Source organism: Pogona vitticeps, chromosome 3, assembly GCF_051106095.1.
Source record: "Pogona vitticeps strain Pit_001003342236 chromosome 3, PviZW2.1, whole genome shotgun sequence".
Lineage (NCBI taxonomy): Eukaryota > Metazoa > Chordata > Lepidosauria > Squamata > Agamidae > Pogona > Pogona vitticeps.
The window spans coordinates 193,735,460-193,752,918 of NC_135785.1; the positions used below are offsets into that span (position 1 = coordinate 193,735,460).

Here is a 17,459-nt window from a genome sequence, read left to right on the forward strand (position 1 = left end):
TAACCCTGACAATACTAACATAAGTTAACATGTCAATAGCTTTTTGAAAAATTAACAGCTTGGTAGTCCCATTCTTGTGTTAGTGAATTATGGTAACTTTGTCTATTATTTGTACCACAGCTTCATCATGGGCCTACACTAGGGCACCTTACTACACTAAGGAACCAGAGTTTGGCCATTAAAACAGAGGGAAATAAACAAATGAGGCAAACAATTCAAACAACATTCAAAACAGACATAAATTTCAGGAGCATAACGTGTGATAGTTTGAGATTCAGAAGAATGAACAATAAATACTTTCTATTACCATCCCATAATTCCTTTTCTTTTCATACATGCTTAACTGCAGCAGAACCCAGGTAACTAACTTAATGCTGTCTATAACTACAGTATATCACAATGGAGTCAGAAAAATAATAAAAGTTAATGAAGAAATCTAATACAGGAAAGCTCATTTATCTTGCCTGATCCCCTGAAATAAGTAACATTAATTAGCAGCTAATTATAACAGAATTCACGTGGAATTGTATATTAAATACATATAACCTCCAAGTTAAATTCTGTTTAATATTTAGCATCCCTACCAAATACATATACTTATCATCTTTGTAATAGAATAAATGTTTCCCAGTAACTGAACACTAAAATACTTGTTTTGCACAGTACATACTGAGATCAAAAATTTATCATGTTTTCTTTTAAAATTGTAAAGCAAAGGTATGATAGCAGAAACTTTAATATGGATGTCTAAGCAACTCTCGTAATGAGGGTGAAAGAGGAGAGTGCAAAAAATGATCTGAAGCTCAACATAAAAAACTAAGATCATGGCCACTGGTCCCATTACCTCCTGGCAAATAGAAGGGGGAGATATGGAGACAGTGACAGATTTTACTTTCTTGGACTCATGATCACTGCAGATGGTGACAGCAGCCACAAAATTAAAAGACGCCTGCTTCTTGGGAGGAAAGCAATGACAAACCTTGACAGCATCTTAAAAAGCAGAGACATCACCTTGCCGACAAAGGTCCGCGTACTCAAAGCTATGGTTTTTTCCAGTAGCTATGTATGGAAGTGAGAGCTGGACCATCAAGAAGGCTGACCACCGAAGAATTGATGCTTTTGAACTGTGGTGCTGGAGGAGACTCTTGAGAGTCCCCTGGACTGCAAAGAGAACAAACCTATCCATTTTGAAAGAAATCAACCCTGAGTGCTCACTGGAAGGATAGATCCTGAAGCGGAGGCTCCAATACTCGGCCATCTCATGAGAAAAGAAGACTCCCTGGAAAAAAACCCCTGATCTTCAGAAAAAGTGAAGGCAAGAGGAGAAAGGGACAACAGAGGATGAGATTGCAGGACAGTGTCACTGAAGTGACCAACATGAATTTGACCCAACTCCGGGGGGCAGTGAAAGACAGGAGGGCCTGGTGTGCTCTGGTCCATGGGGTCATGAAGAGTTGGACATGACTAAACAACAACAAGCAATTCAACAAGCAATTCTCCAGAAAAACTATTGGTTTTCTGAGAACAGCTGTGAAATCAGCTTCTTTTAAGCCAGATACTATTTCCCTATTAGGTTTAATATTAAAATAAGCGCATTGTACCTTGAAAACATGAATGTCTTGATACTAGTAACTAATCAAGAGGCTCATGGTGGAGTGGCTAAATTACAGTACTGCAACCTAAATTCAATCCTGACAGGCTTGGCTAGCTGGCTCAAATGGACTCAGCCTCCCATCCTTCTAAGGTCAGTAAACTGAGTACCCAGCTTGCCGGGGAGGGAGTGGTAGGCAGCAATGTGTAGCCTACATACTTAAATTGTAAACCACACAGAGAGTGCTTTTTAAGCACAGTGGGGCAGTATATAAGCAGCACACTTTGCTTTTTTTGCTTAAATCAATCAGTCAGTCAGTCAATAAATAAGTAAAATGAAGATGATGTGCATCAGAGCTCTCCTTCTCTTTCATTTTCTTTCCTCTGCCTTCTTGCTTCTCCCCACAGTCTGTCCTTCTGCTCACTAGTTTCCTTGCTTTGCCCTTCCATCCCCCATCTTGCATGTTTTCAGTGCATGGCTGTTGTACATGGCGGAATAGATATAGTGGTGGAAGCAGTCATAAGAGTGAGTTTTGGACACTGAGGATATAACAGGCTTATACTGGAATTGATCACAAAAGGGGCAGGTCGCAAAGCAAGTTAGATTCCCTGTATATTTTTACCAAAGTCCAATGCTCCAGGAGAGCTGATAATTTTCTTTTAAGATCATAATCATTATCACCCTCCTCCAGATAGCTCAAATCAATGATTCTGTCTATGTCTTTCATTTAGGGTGGCAAATATTCTGTCCCTCTCATTAGAAGCCCTAAAGTTTTCAGAGCACTATTACAATCAGTAGCTCTCTGTTCAGAATATTACTTGGTCTAACACAGCTTTTGATTGGCTCTCACTGATCCAGTTCATCCATGAAACACCACGTAAGTTTGGAACTGCCCATAAGAACTTAAGAGCCTCATGGCGCAATGGTTAAACTGCTGTACTGCAGCCAAAACTGTGCTCACGACCTGGGGTTCAATTCCAGGTAGCTGGCTCAAGGTTGACTCAGCCTTCTCTCCTTCCAAGGTCAGTAAAATGAGTACCCAGCTCGCTGGGGCGGGCGGGCAATGTGTAGCCTGCATAATTAACTTGTAAACTGCCCAGAGAGTGCTTGAAGCACTATGGGGCAGTATATAAGCAGCATGCTTTTTTAATGCCCAGCTTTGAAGAAGATGATTTATCATCAAAATCTCACTATTGGTTTATTTGTTTTTGTTTTGTTTAATATAATATGCCTAATGGTCGATTAAATATATCATCTGTTCCTGCTTAGCCTTAGATTTTCTTCTCCTGTAGTGGGCTTTTGAAGAATCTCCTTCCCTTACACTTAAGACTCTGAGCAAGCAGATTATGCCTAAAATATCTAAATTTAAGAATACTGAGTAATGAGGAGCTGAGATTGTCTCAGAGAACGTACATATCACAGGTAAAACAAAATTGCTGCTTTCACCACTGCAGATCTCTGTAGCTTTAGACCAGTGGCTCCCAAACTTGGGTACCCAGACGTTCTTGGACTACAATGCCAAGAAATCCTGTCCAACATAGCTTAGTAGTGAAGGCTTCTGGGTTTTAGTCCAAGAACATCTGGGGAATCAAGCTGGCAACCACTGCTTTAGATCCTCAGTATACACATACCAAGAAATCCATCCCACTTATTTCATCAGGACATCCTCTCAAGTAGGTCAACACAGAATTGTTGTCTACTTATCACTCTGCAATTCATGTATTTTCTTGGTAGTGCTGGTAGTGCTGAAGAAAGTCTTTATTTTATTTCATGACTCAAGAGTTTTCTGTCAACAAACTGAGATAGTCAACATATGTGAAATGTTCTACTCCAAAAGGTGAGGATCCATGAGACCCAGAAGCAAAGGTGTGTAAACTAACAAAAAATTATTTTCATGTCTATTCTCTTTGGACATTTCACAGGAGATGCCTGGATCCCAGCCCAGTTTTCTCTTTGGCTGGAAGTCTATATAATTTCCCATGCCCTGTAAAATATCAGCTGGGAAACTGATCCTGCTTCCTCAGTTTTTAATGTCAACGGCACTTTCATGTATCTTGCTCTCTGCTATGGGTCGCATTTTGAATATCTGCATTACCGTGTTTGAGATATAGGGTTCAAGGTGCAAAGAGAAGCAGCATTTGAAATGTTAATGGGAACAGGTACTCTGGAATTAGCTTTTAAAAGAAGACACCATTATTGGACTCGACCAATAAAACAGCATGAAGAGCAACATGTTTTTCATGAATCCATTTTGGAAACTTCTTTGAAAGATTATGAGAATTCTAGTACACTGGTTCTTAACCTTGGGTTACTCAGGTGTTTTTGGACTGCAACTCCCAGAAGCCTTCACCACCAGCTGTCCTGGCTGGGGTTTCTGGGAGTTGCAGTTCAAAAGCATCCGAGTAACAAAGGTTAAGAACCACTGTGTATACATAAACATATTGTCCAATTTCCTTAGTAAACTGCAATGGTTTAAAGAAAATAGTGGAAACAGCAGGGGCAGAATATAATACCCCTTATAATTACAGTTCTTGAAATACTTGAAGAGCCTATCTTTCAACAGCTTTATAAATGAATTTCTTAAATCCATCTAGCAGAGTAGAAATTTCTGTCATTCTCTCCATTATGGGCTATTAGAGTAGCCCACTGTTTCAGTTTCTGCACACACATGATTGACAGAATGAAGGAAAACTATGTTTGGAAAAAAACTGGGAGGGGAAGCCCCCTTTATCATTGGACAATCCAACAGACATTGGAATGCACAGAGAAATATGATTTCATTGTGGCTTTTTTTTTTATTGTATTAGATCGTGTTATTTATGTTGCTCTGTTTATGTTTTTTAAAGAAGTATTTCTGTGCACAAATTCTTTCCTTTGATGCTTTGAAAAATGAAATAAAGGGTTTACAGTGTGAGGGTTGTTGAAGTTAATAACAAAAAATAAACCTGAGGCAATGAAATTTATTTTTCCTGTGGAGTGTGAGGAAGCTATAAGCACCTTTCAGTTTAATCTGATTTATTTTCCTATGAATATTTTCTAAAGCTAATACTTAAAAAAGTTTTCTTTGACAAATTTAAAGAGAATAGCATTCAGCTTATCAGAGAATGCAAAGACAGCAAGTTTTTTTAAAAAAAAACCCAACACCATCAAAAGTTCATATAAACGACTCAGCCTACAAAAACTCATCTACAACATAGTGTGTTTTAAAGCAGCACTTGATATTACAAAACTCTAACATATAATAATGCTGGCTAGATAGCTCAGTGGTTTAGGTATCGGGCAGTAGAGCCAGAGGTTGGGAGTTTGATTCCCCACTGTGACTCCTCGGAGAAGAGCCAGCCTGCGTACTCATGGGCAAGCTACAGAGTCCCAGGGTGCCTCTAAAAGAATGGAATGGTAAACCACCCCTGAGTATGATCTACCTAGAAGAGCCTGGAAAGGGTTGCCATAAGTCAGATTTGACTTGAAGACACATAATTACTATATTAACATATAATAACAATGTAGGATTTATTTGTTCTGATAGTTAGGCTAGATGACACAAGTGTCAACCTTCTCCAGGCAGTGCTATTCCTGGAGACTTTATATTGTGAATTAAGCTTACTGTGAACTGTTGGACATACATGTCCCTATTGAGGGGGGAGGGGGATTGACAAAGCAAGAGCAGTGTCTCACTCCTAAATTTTAGATGGATTGCCCCACCCAGTTCCAGTCATGAGCCACTTACGATTTCCCACATGGGTAACTTTGTTCATAGTAGGCTTCCATGACACAAACATATACATAATTCTATTGAAGAATTTAATGGTGTGAATTTTCACTTTGGGCAGGAGCCACCATTAGTCATTTAAACGGATGAAATCCCATTAGGTTTAGTAGGTCTGCTCTAAACATGATTAACCTTGCAATTCTGATTGGTCAAAATGCCCAAAAGCCAGCTTAACATAAAGCTTAGAGATAAAGGCAATGTGTAGCCTGCATAATTAACTTGTAAACTGCCCAGAGAGTGCTTGAAGCGCTATGGGGCTGTATATAAGCAGCATGCTTTGCTTTTGCTTTGCTTTTTAACCGGTGTGTGCTGAATTCAGACCTCACCCAGCCTAGAGATGCTGGACATTACTTAAGACCATTCTTCTCTGATCCTAACTTTGAGCTGGCATTGTGATTATCTCCTTGGATCTGGAGTAACTCAGCTCTTTTCTTGCTCCATATCTTGTATGATCCCGTTTTGACTTTTCTGTTGACCGAACTTAGCTAGCAGAACAAGTCTTCAGAGTGCTTTGTTATAAAAACTCTGAGAACAACTGGCGGAAGCAGATTCTGATGGGACAAGGAGCTTTCTGGTGGCAGGTGAGTCTTTTGCTGAATTATAACCTACTACAACCATTACCGTTTTGAAGTAGAACCACACTGCTAAGTCTGGATCCCACATTTTACTAAAAACAGTTTAAATACTGTTTAAATTAAATTAAATTCAGTATTGGATTACTAGGTAAAGGTAAAGGTTCCCCTTGACATTTAGTCCAGTCGTGTCTGACTTTAGGAAGTGGTGCTTATCCCAGTTTCTAAGTCGTAGAGGCAGTGTTTGTCCATAGACAGTTTCTGTGGTAATGTGGCCAGCACGACTAGACACGGAACACTGTTACCTTCCCAGCGTGCTGGTACCTATTTATCTACTTGCATTTGCAAGCTTTCGAACTGCTAGGTTGGCAGGAGCTGGAACAAGCAACACCCCGTTGTGTGGATTCGATCCTACGACTGCTGGTCTTCCGACCTTGCAGCACAGAGGCTTCTGCAGTTTAACCCACAGCGCCACCACGTCCCTTGGATTACTATTGTTTGGCACATGAGACTGAAGAAGGCCAAAACGTGAAAATAACTGCAAAGAACTGCTGAATCACTTGAAACTCTCCAGCTTTCATCAGAGAAACATGTGGTAGTCTTAACAGTAGACTTCTACATGTTTTAGTATACGAGTTAAGAATTCATGGGAAAAATGTGACCAGTCTGTGTTCTAGAATGAAACTGAACCATCCTATGATTTTTCTTGTCAACATAAAGAAAATCTAATTATATTGAATATTCAACAACTTGTATACAACCTAAGGCAATGAACTAATTATTCCTGGATCACAGGGTGTAAGTTACATCTATTCTCTGCACAAGTGTAAAGCTTCACCTATATATGAGAATTAAAACTTTATTAGTATATTCACATATTAGGCAAATGCAGCTAGACCACAAGATTGTTAGTCAGGAGTATACTTTTCAAGTCAGAAAAAATCTTTCTTTGCAGTTTCCCAACTCTTATCTGAGTCAAGACTTATATGTAAAATATAAATCATCAAATGTTTATATATTTGAGAGAAGCAATTTGTTTACCTGCAGCAAACAGCATGACAGCAACTGGCCTGTAGAACCGCCTCCGTGATCCAACACAGATAGAAATTAATCCAACCAAGAAAGCTATAAGAATTATTGCAGCACCACCCAACAGCATAGAAAGTGTAGCGATCTGCCAATCTGTAGAGAGACAGAAATGATAGTACTGTAGTTGAAGGTGGACACTAACGTATACAAATATATATCTGTGGAGGTGGCAGTAGATACAGAAGATCTTTAGTAAATGCTCACTTGGAACATTAGAACAAATAAGTTCATTTATGCTTTTTTTCCAAGAGCTTTACCCACAGGTTGACAATTTTTCTCAGATTTAAGATACTCTCAGAGTGTATTTTCCTTTAAATATAAAAGAAAAGCAAGACTTTGTATATTGAAAATATGTTCACTATTCATCTTACCAATCATTCAATATGTACAAACACTTTTTTTTTCTGGACAAAATGTTGATAGGAACAACTGAACATACCTTTGACTTACAGCACAACCCTGGCATGCTTCCTCAGAAGCATATCACATTGTGCTGTGTAGGGTTTACTCTCTGGGAAGTGTGCACTGAACTGAATCTCAAAATAGCAACAGTTTAAACAGTTTGGCAAAACTTCATGAGACAAAGATAGATTGGGAAAATTCATGGTAAAATTAACAGGAGCTATTTGCAAATTAATACACCTTGATTTCAACAATTAAATAGTCACAATTATTAATGGCCTAATAAGTTTAGTTACATCCTAATGATGAATGAAACATGAAGACATGAAGGTGAATTTACACTTCTTGATTACTATTTCAGAGGCATCTGTTCAGGGTCTGGTCCTATGGAATCCTGTAAAACAAAATCTCACCAATCCACTGTTTGTCAGGAGCAGGGGTGGACTCAATTCAAGCCTCCAGTCCTTATGGTTACATTTTGGTATGTAGTACATGTGCAATACTGAAATAATGACTTAAGCAGAGCACATAAATGCAAAATACTGACACTGGCAGAGGCAACATGTTAATTCCTTACGTATGACCATACCATGATGGAATTATATATAAAAAATGTGCTGCCAAGTCATATGACTGATGGCCATGCTAACAGGGGTTCTCAAGGTACATGAGATATTTAAGGAGGAGTTTTACCATTGCCACTCTGCCCCACTGTTTCTCTGTCTGAACTGGGATTTCAACCAAGGTCTCCTGAGTCCTAGTTCAACCCATTATCCACTACATGACAGTGTCTCTCTTTGAGGTATATACTCTACAAAAATTGTATATGGAAGTACTCAAACGCTGGAGGTATCCAAGTGAAAATTGGATAACTATCTCTCAGATCTTCTTTGATTTGGGTTCCTCCATTGATCAGGGTGTGGGCCCCTTGCAACTCAATTATTCTATGATTCTAAGTATAATTGTCTAGGGATATGCTTATGTTGCTGGGGACCGAATGCTGCTAATGGGCATAGCAAACTGTCATGACTCATTTAATGAGGAGGACTTTTTTAAAACAATGTTTACTGAATAGGACACATTCTTATAGGTGCATCACTAATGGTTACATAACCAGGTGTCATTTTCATTTATCTAGAAATTGCATTGAAATCAGAATAGCAGAAAGTGCTCGTTTTTAAATTTTCAGTTAAAAAAAATACTTCATAACAGTTTAAGCTACATGAGAGTTGGTTTTATGTCAGGACAAAAGTTTATTACAACTTTTTGAGATTTCGTTTTCCTGCTGCCTAATCTCAATGTTGTATTAATTTTGAAAAAAAGACTTCTTGACATAAGAAATAGGGCACTATGTTATATAATTGATTGCACAAAACCAGGTTGAACACAACACACCAAATCATTCTGAGATGGAATTTTCAAAGCCAAGTTAATGAGTGCAGTGGGTTAAAATCCCCCAGCTAATTTAAAATATCTTAATGCAGAACCTCTGAAGTCTCTTCAAGCTAATGAAATTTAACAAGAGCTTAGGCTGTCATCTAACAGCTTCTACATACTAGCACTAGTGCTGTGGCATATGTATAATATTTATCTTAGTTTATGAATAAAAACGCAATACAACATTAAAAGTACAGACTATAAAACAGAGTATCTTTCAAAATACTGTGTGCTGTAATACCCAAGTTAAACCGAAAACCTATCTTATTTTTGGGACATCATTAATCTCATAAAAGTAGCTTTCTTTCTTTCTTTTTTTGAGACTTTCCAATGCTGGGGTGATGAATCTTAAGAATTTTGCACTGACACTCCCAGAATTCTGCCTTGGAAATTTTTGAAGTATTCTGGAAGCTGAAGTATAATTCATTTCATGAATTTATCAAACCTCATATTAAATTGTTCTTAAATTGGTCTAAGTAGTTACATTGAGCCATCAAGGGAGTATGATATTGCAAGCCGCCCTAAGTAGACTCCTGTCTAGAGAGGCGGGATAAAAATCTAATAAATAAATAAATAAAATATGAGCTAAAGATGACAATGCTACCATATCAGCATGTTAAATGGATTAAATTCATGTCTGTTACATCTATACATGGTCCTTTGTCAACTGCAACATGGGGATCTGATTCGGTTGGAAATTTCATTAAAATACATTTTTGTTTCTCATATTTATTTTCCTCATCTGAGGCATGGGTGCCACATGGAGCTCAAGTCTTTTTTTGCCAATATATAGTAATGTTGTTGCTTTTTTATTTTGTTGCATAATTCAAAGAGACAGAACCTCGTGGTTGTCACTGAAATTCTCTAAGCATATATGTATGTAATCTACATTGATGGTCTAGCCACAGCTGTACAAGCATGCATAATCTCTAGATTACTCCAGTGCACATTTATGTAGCTCCTCCTTGAGTTTTGTCTAGAAGTTATAGTTAATGCAGAATGCAATTGGTAATGCTTCCTATAAACATGCAATGTTGTTGCTGCAGGTTTTGCTCTAGTTGTTTATTTGTTACCAGGCCAGGGTCAAGCTTCTTTTATTAGTGAAGACAACCTTAAACAGTATGTGGTCATGACACCTAAGAAATGTCTTCTCCCCTTTCATCCTATCTTATCCCTGAGATCTTTGGAACAGGGACTCTGTGGGTCAGAGAGCCACATGGAAAGCACTAGGGAAAGAATCTGTAGGGTATCTACTCCCATTCTGTGGAGCGCCTTTCCAATTGGGGATAGACACACACCTACACTTATTTCTTTTCAGTGTTTGCTTTCCTTTCCTGACTGGTAAACTTCATCCCAATTCATAAATATACTTATTTTTATTTGGTTGTTTTATTTATTGATTGATTGCATTTGTACCCCGCCCATCTAGTCAACTGACTACTCTGGGCGGTTTCCAACGCATATAATAACAATATAAAAATATATAACATTAAACATTTTATTTTACTGTACACTTCCCTGAAATATACATTCTGTAAATAAATAATAAATCAATATTCCATTTAAAGTAATAAGAAATTAGAAGTCCCATGTGTCATTAGAGTTGTGTTTTCATGGAACATGCACACTGGGCAGCAACAATTTCAGTAAGTGGTAAAGCAACGGACATAGACGTGTTCAGCGATTTCAGAACTGGACTCGGGGGGGGGGGCTCAACATTAGCAACCTGGCTATGATAGATTTTACCTATTTGCAGGAGTGTTCTTATGTCTGATTATTTTATGAGGTTAATAAATAGCCTGGCATATTCAGGTCAATAACTTTAAAACACATGATTAGAAACATACATTCATTTGACTAATAAAGTATAATGAAAGGGTACCAACGGAATGTAACTGCCATGAAGGCAACAACAAAAGAACTGATGTTATAAAATTGATTAATGTATACAATCAGTATCTAAAGCACAGGGAAAATATATATGACAATATTAAAGAATACGCAGATGGCTATTTAAGGTCTCCCATCACATATCTCCAGTGCAATTACTTTAAGAGCAGCTGCTGTGGAGCCCTAGTATGTATGTTTGCTACAAACATCCAGTATCTTATCACCTCCAATCTATCTGTTTCAGAATTTGCCACCGCTTTTGTCTTGTTTTAGGACCTCACATGTTACTCTTCTATAAGACAGATAGGCCCTTGTTACCGAAAAAGGTAGTAGTAGTGTGTTCTAGTATGTTCTCACTGTACTGTCCAAACAAACATTTTGTAAGTTACCTGCTCTACATTCACCCCATTGCCACTTCCCCACCTCCCATAACTTGCATTTGGACCAAACCCAAAGTTTGGAAGTAACCAGTATCAATAATCAGCTACCTCTGATTAGTCCTTTTTCCAAATTAAAAAAAAAGATATGCATGTTAGACTATGAGAGTAATGTAATGAAGAATATATTTACTTCTTTTGCAGTGTAACTCAAACATTTTTGTTATTTGTATAGCTACAAGGGTGTGGCTGCACTAAATAACAGAAGAGAAATATCACATGCTTTGTGTCCCAGTTCATCTTGTATATCATTCTGCTATACTCAGATTTTTCAAGTAACTAAAATAGTTACATCTTCATAAGTGGGAAACAAAAGAATTGCATTTTAAACATTGTTATTATTGACCAACTATTTTTGGGCCTTGGAACTACAGCTTATCAAAATTGACTTTTCAAACCTCCTATTTAGAGAAGCAGGCATCTGGTCCAATTTCTGCTTACTGATCTTCAGATCAAGTCCTTGAAGAAGGTTGAAGCTGATTTTGTTTTATTTGCTCATTCCTGAAAAGGGGAAATTTAGGGCTTTCTTAAAAAAAACAAAGGTTTCCAAAAATTCTCCTAGCTGGCACAGCCATTGGGTAAGCTGCTGGGGGTATTCCAGCACCAGCCATCCAAAACAGTTACTTTTTCTCACATATAGCTTGTTTTTATTGTGGTAGAGCCAACACATGGACACATTAGGTGTTTCATAGTTTGGCTGGGACCTAATCCTTTACAAGCAATTTGACACCCCACCTCATTTTCCTCAGGTCCAACAAAACTTTCAGATCATTTGTTCATGGAAAATCAATGGAAAAAAATATGTGGTTATTCTAATTTTTGATTCCGGTCTGTTGCACCCACCTGTTAAAAGAGTATCAATTCTCAAATAAATGTTTAACAAAGTGGTTTGCTTTTCATAGTTTTATTCCATTATCTGATTTCGTGCATATTTTGTTTGTTAGCTACATATTATTTTTTTAAAAAAAATGTAAAAAAGAGTGGACAAGGATACAAGCAGAAAAGCAAGGAGACTTTGTTTTATCTTCAATGTATTGCATGAAGGGGTTGTGGATCACATTTCTTCACATACTATGCAACATCAATTTAACAGAACTTGATTCACAAATGATAGATTCAAGGTGCCATTTTTGGACAGAGGTCTTGGATTTTTGGATCAAAGAACATGCCTCCTGCTCCAATTCCAGATTATCTGTAGTTGGGTTTTAAAAACACAGCCCTATGAAACACTTTGTTCTGCCATGAGATAGAACTGTGAGAGCTGAACTGCTTTTCTGACTGGTTTTGGGTGCTATGCAGATTAGTGAATTGATTCCAAATGTATACAGTTATGGATACCCTCAATTTTTGATGCTCCTTTTGTACTGCAAGACTGACCACTCTGGTCTGAACAGTATTTACTTCATTATTCTCTTGACTTGTATATATCTTACCTTCAGCTGCTTTGATTTATTGTATTGCTATTCCTACGAATAATGTCTTCCCTTCCTTCTTCAGCAACTGGATTCTTTTTGTTGTTTGATGTTGTTTAGTCATTAAGTCATGTCTGACCATTCATGATCCCATGGATGAGAGCACGCCAGGCCCTCCTGTCTTCCACTGCCTCCCGGAGTTGGATCAGATTCATGTTGGTAGCTTCAGTGACACTGTCCAATCATCTTGTCCTCTGTCGTCCCCTTCTCCTCTTGCCTTCACACTTTCCCAACATCATGGTCTTTTCCAGGGAGTCTTTTCTTCTCGTGAGATGGCCAAAGTATTGGAGCCTCCGCTTCAGGATCTGTCCTTCCAGTGAGCACTCAGGGTTGATTTCTTTCAAAATGGATAGGTTTGTTCTCTTTGCAGTCCAGGGGACTCTCAAGAATTTCCTCCAGCACCACAGTTCAAAAGGATCAATTCTTCGGTGGTCAGCCTTCTTGATGGTCCAGTTCTCACTTCCATACATTGCTACTGGAAAAACCATAGGTTTGACTATGCAGACCTTTGTCGGCAAGGTGATGTCTCTGCTTTTTAAGATGCTGCCTAGGTTTGTCATTGCTTTCCTCCCATCTTTTTGTCTTACCTTTTTATAATTTAGATTCTCCTTCAATACCATAATATATTTTACTGACCAGCATGAATTATTTGGTGTTGCTACTATTGTAGCTTTCATGGGGTTTTATTTTAATACAAGGAAGTATACTGCTTTTCAGAGACTCCACATGCTATATTAAAGAGCAACATCCAGACTGACTAGGGTGGGATGAAACAAGTTTACCACCTCCATATGTACTCTGCTAGTTTGTGCATCCAAGGCGCATATGAATGATTTTGGTGGGCTTTTCAGCCCAATAGATCCTCACACTTTTATTTTCTCCCTTTTTATATGGGATTTGTTCCTTCAACTGCAGGCCTTGCATGGCTGACAAAATCAAATCAGGCCATCTGGGTCACTAAAATGCCAGCCTAACATGTTCTAGCCATCAGCATTCAGGGATTAGAATTTCAGTGCAAACCTCACTTCTATGTACAGTTACTTTCAAGTAGTTCTATAATCAACACATCTCATTCTGCTATTTGCATTGTTTGTTTTATTCTAATGTTGAATTTTCTCATTCAGCTATTTGCTCGAGGCACAAATCCACCACCACCCCAAACCTGCCTCTGCCATTAAATTTCAGCTTGAATTGATTGTTTACTCAGAAATAAGTTCTGTTGCACACAACGGGGCTTACTCTCTGATTAAGAGCCAGTAGTATTGCAACCTTAATTAATTAAGTAATTGCAATGTTTGTTGCAATCCTGAACCTTCACTGCCACAATAGATCGATATTATCCACAGAACAAATGGTCATATTCTGGGAATGCTATCTTTCTGTTTTCCAAAACATCTTCTTCCAATATGAACAATTCTTTCCATTAATATTTTCAATCAACCTAACAGAAATTAAACACTTTCCAACCCTACTGATCTCAGTGAAAATGATGTGCCTTGTGCTTATTTCTCTCTGAAATCTATGGGACTTAAACTGTATTTAACTTTACATGTAATGAACCAAAATTTGCCCATGGCATCTTGAATCCATTACTTGTCCTCTCTTCTGCTTAATTCCAATGAACAACTTATTCCTTTCTTCTTTATGGTGGTCTTTGAGAAAAAGAAAAGTATTGTGATACCCTTTTTAGTGCTATTTTAGGACTGCAAGCTTCTGAACTAGCTTCTTTAGGTTTTTTTTAAAAAAGACTCTTTGATTTAAAAAGCTTTACGTGTTAATTTTGCACATTTTTCTTTCTTTATTCTTATTGGAGTGCAAAGCAAAGCATTCTACTTACATACAATCCCAGAAGGTTTAAGGCTCTCTTTAGGCAGTTTACAATTTAATTATGCAGGCTACACACTGCACCACTCCCAGCAAGCTGGGTACTCAATTTACCAACCTTGGAAGGATGGAAGGTTGAGTCAACCTGAAGCCAACTACCTGAGCCCAGGATCAAACTCAGGTCCTGAACAGAGCCTTCACTGAAGTTTAACCACTGTGCTATGAGTTGCACAATTTTAATTGTACAATTCAAAATTATGGACATATATAAAATATAGGTAAAATTTAAAACAAATTAAAATATTAAGAAAAATAGACTAGTTTTGATCAGATGTGAGCTACTTCAATAGCGTGATCTTAGTTCATTTGCTAGATCTTCTTCTGCAGATCTAACTGCTTTAAAAAGGTACAACAGACTGTTAGGTGGTGTCTTTAATTGTTGTTGTGATGTCTACCAACAAATGTGGTAGACAGCACAAATGTTTCATAATCCCTTTCAGATTTATCCTTTCTAAATTATTTGCACCTATCTTAAAATGATGGTGCTTTTAAATGAGCTAATTTTCTAGCTACAATATTTAAACATAGTTTCATCACAGCCTATATCTTTGGATAACAAAGGAGAACTGCAAGAAGAACATTTAGTATTTGTTGATTTCTTTAGGTTAAATGCAACCAGGGCTTGGATGGTGAGGGGATGCGATAGGGCCTACGAACCCTAGGACTCTTTTTAACTTTCTAGAGCAAGCATGAGAGAGTATAATAACAGATGTTCTGAACCATGTTTAATTTGCCTCACACATAGTATAAACGTCTGAAGAAACTCAACATATTCTCTCTTCCCCAAGGAGCACAGACAAACACCCATTGATTAGAACTGAAAATATATTAGTATTGGAGACATGTGATTCAGGCTGATTTTCACTACTTAGGCAGGCTTCAAAGGAATCCCAAGCTTAAATCCTGAAGGAATCCCAAGCTTAAATCACAAAACAAACCATGCTAATTTGAAAATAACTTGAGATGACAAAAGCTTCTGCTGTGTACTCAGACACTTCCAGCAGTTAATAATTTCCCTCTTCTAATGACAGATAGGATTATCTGTATCTGTTTCTACATACAGCCTAACAAGATGGACATCTAATTAAATTCTTCAATTCAACTCCTATTACTATATAATATTTGTGAAGATGGGTCCATGAATAAAAAAAAGGATATCATAAAGCTCTCTGTCTATAACCATGCAATAAGTATGAATATCTTAACAGGAAATCCATATATGTATAGGTTTCCCATATACAACAAACAGGTGCTGGAGGGTTATGGGCAGAAATCAGAAGGCATGGAGCTCTTCATGTAGTTAATAGGTATAGAATGTTAATATGTATCATCATGTGTACTGACTTTCTACCAGCCATTGTTAAAGGATTCAAGCTCCTTGTGGTCTGGTGAAAGGTCCTCCAAAAATCACTTCTCTTTCTCTCACACACACACACAGACACACACCATGTGAAAAATGCCTGTAGAGGAGTTTGCTATGATAGCATCTTCTATCAGAAAAATTAAACATTGTCTATTCCACCATACACATACAAAAGCATTGTATGCTCACTTACACTGGGGCACATGGGGGAGGAATCCCACCCACTCTATATTAAATTATGGTCTTAATTCTTAAGAGCAATTAATTCTTAAGAGCTTTGTGGCACAGTGGTTAAACCGCCGTACTGCAGCCAAAACTGTGCTCACGACCTGGGGTTCAATCCCAGGTAGCTGGCTCAAGACTGACTCAGCCTTCTATCTTTCCGAGGTTGGTAAAATGAGTACCCAGCTTGCTGGGGGGGGGGGGGCAATGTGTAGCCTGCATAATTAACTTGTAAACTGCCCAGAGAGTGCTTGAAGCACTATGGGGCAGTATATAAGCAGCACGCTTTGCTTCTTTTAGTCACCTAGAGTGGTCGTTTCACCAGATAGGCGGGATATAAATAAATAAATAAATAAATAAATAAATAAATAAATAAATAAATAAATAAATAAATAAATAAATAAAGCTTTCATCATGCTCAATATAACTTGTAGTTCCTTTTGTTTTTGAAGCAGAACAGATTAGAAGAACAGTGTCACTGAAGATAAACACATTTTAATCTCAATGATTCCAACAGAGAAATTAATCATGTGACAAAACCTTTCACCAAAAAAATACCTGAAATTCAGAAGTACAACCTTTGATAGGACTGTGCTTCTTCTGTGTATATTCTCCTTTCTTCTGTGTGGCTCTCTAATTAAATGTTGACAGCAATATGTTGTAAAGGTACTTGTGGAGTATCACCTGTTACTGCCTCTCAGTTTGACCATGATCCACCAAAAAGTCCTCCTTCTGATATTACCAAATAAAGTATGATTCCATAAAACAATACAGATCCTACCTCCTTCTGATTCTGAGTATGAATCCTACTGCATCATCTTTCAAAACAGATCAACAACTAAGAGATGAGGTTACAGTCCACTTGCTTTTAAACAGAAACCTCATAAAATATTTAGGCTACTTCTATTATCACTAGAAGTAAAATCATTCCTTAAACTTCTGAAACCCAATTTAAAAATATTTAAAGGAGAAGCAGACATTAAAATTTTAAATGCAGCAATACAAAAAGTGGTTACACTGAGATAAATTAGTTTAGGACACACTTCACTGAAGCTTGCTTCCATGCTTTAAAACAGTAACATGGTTATTTTGTATATCCAGTCAAAGTTATACTATACGGTCCAAGCTCAGGTTTTACAGAATGATCTAGAAGAGAATCAGGAGACATTATCTCATTTCGAATAATCTAAAGCAAAAGGCAGATGCATTTTGTATATGGATTTATGGCAGAATGCCAAGGATTTATTGGATCAAGAGGGTGATCAGCTGAAAAGTAATCAAACAAATGAATAAAAAACCCAGGAAGGTACAGATATCGAGAGCTAGAATAT

General features: G+C 37.6%; 1 protein-coding gene across 1 annotated transcript in view; it reads right to left on the reverse strand.

Annotated features, from left to right (window-relative positions):
* The window catches only part of TMEM47 (transmembrane protein 47), a 31,310-nt gene that overhangs the window by 5,957 nt on the left and 7,894 nt on the right, over window positions 1–17,459 (reverse strand). Inside the window, exon 2 of the mRNA XM_020791006.3 lies at window positions 6,974–7,114. Within this exon, the coding sequence (XP_020646665.1) occupies window positions 6,974–7,114 (141 nt within the window). The remainder of the gene's footprint in view (window positions 1–6,973; window positions 7,115–17,459) is intronic.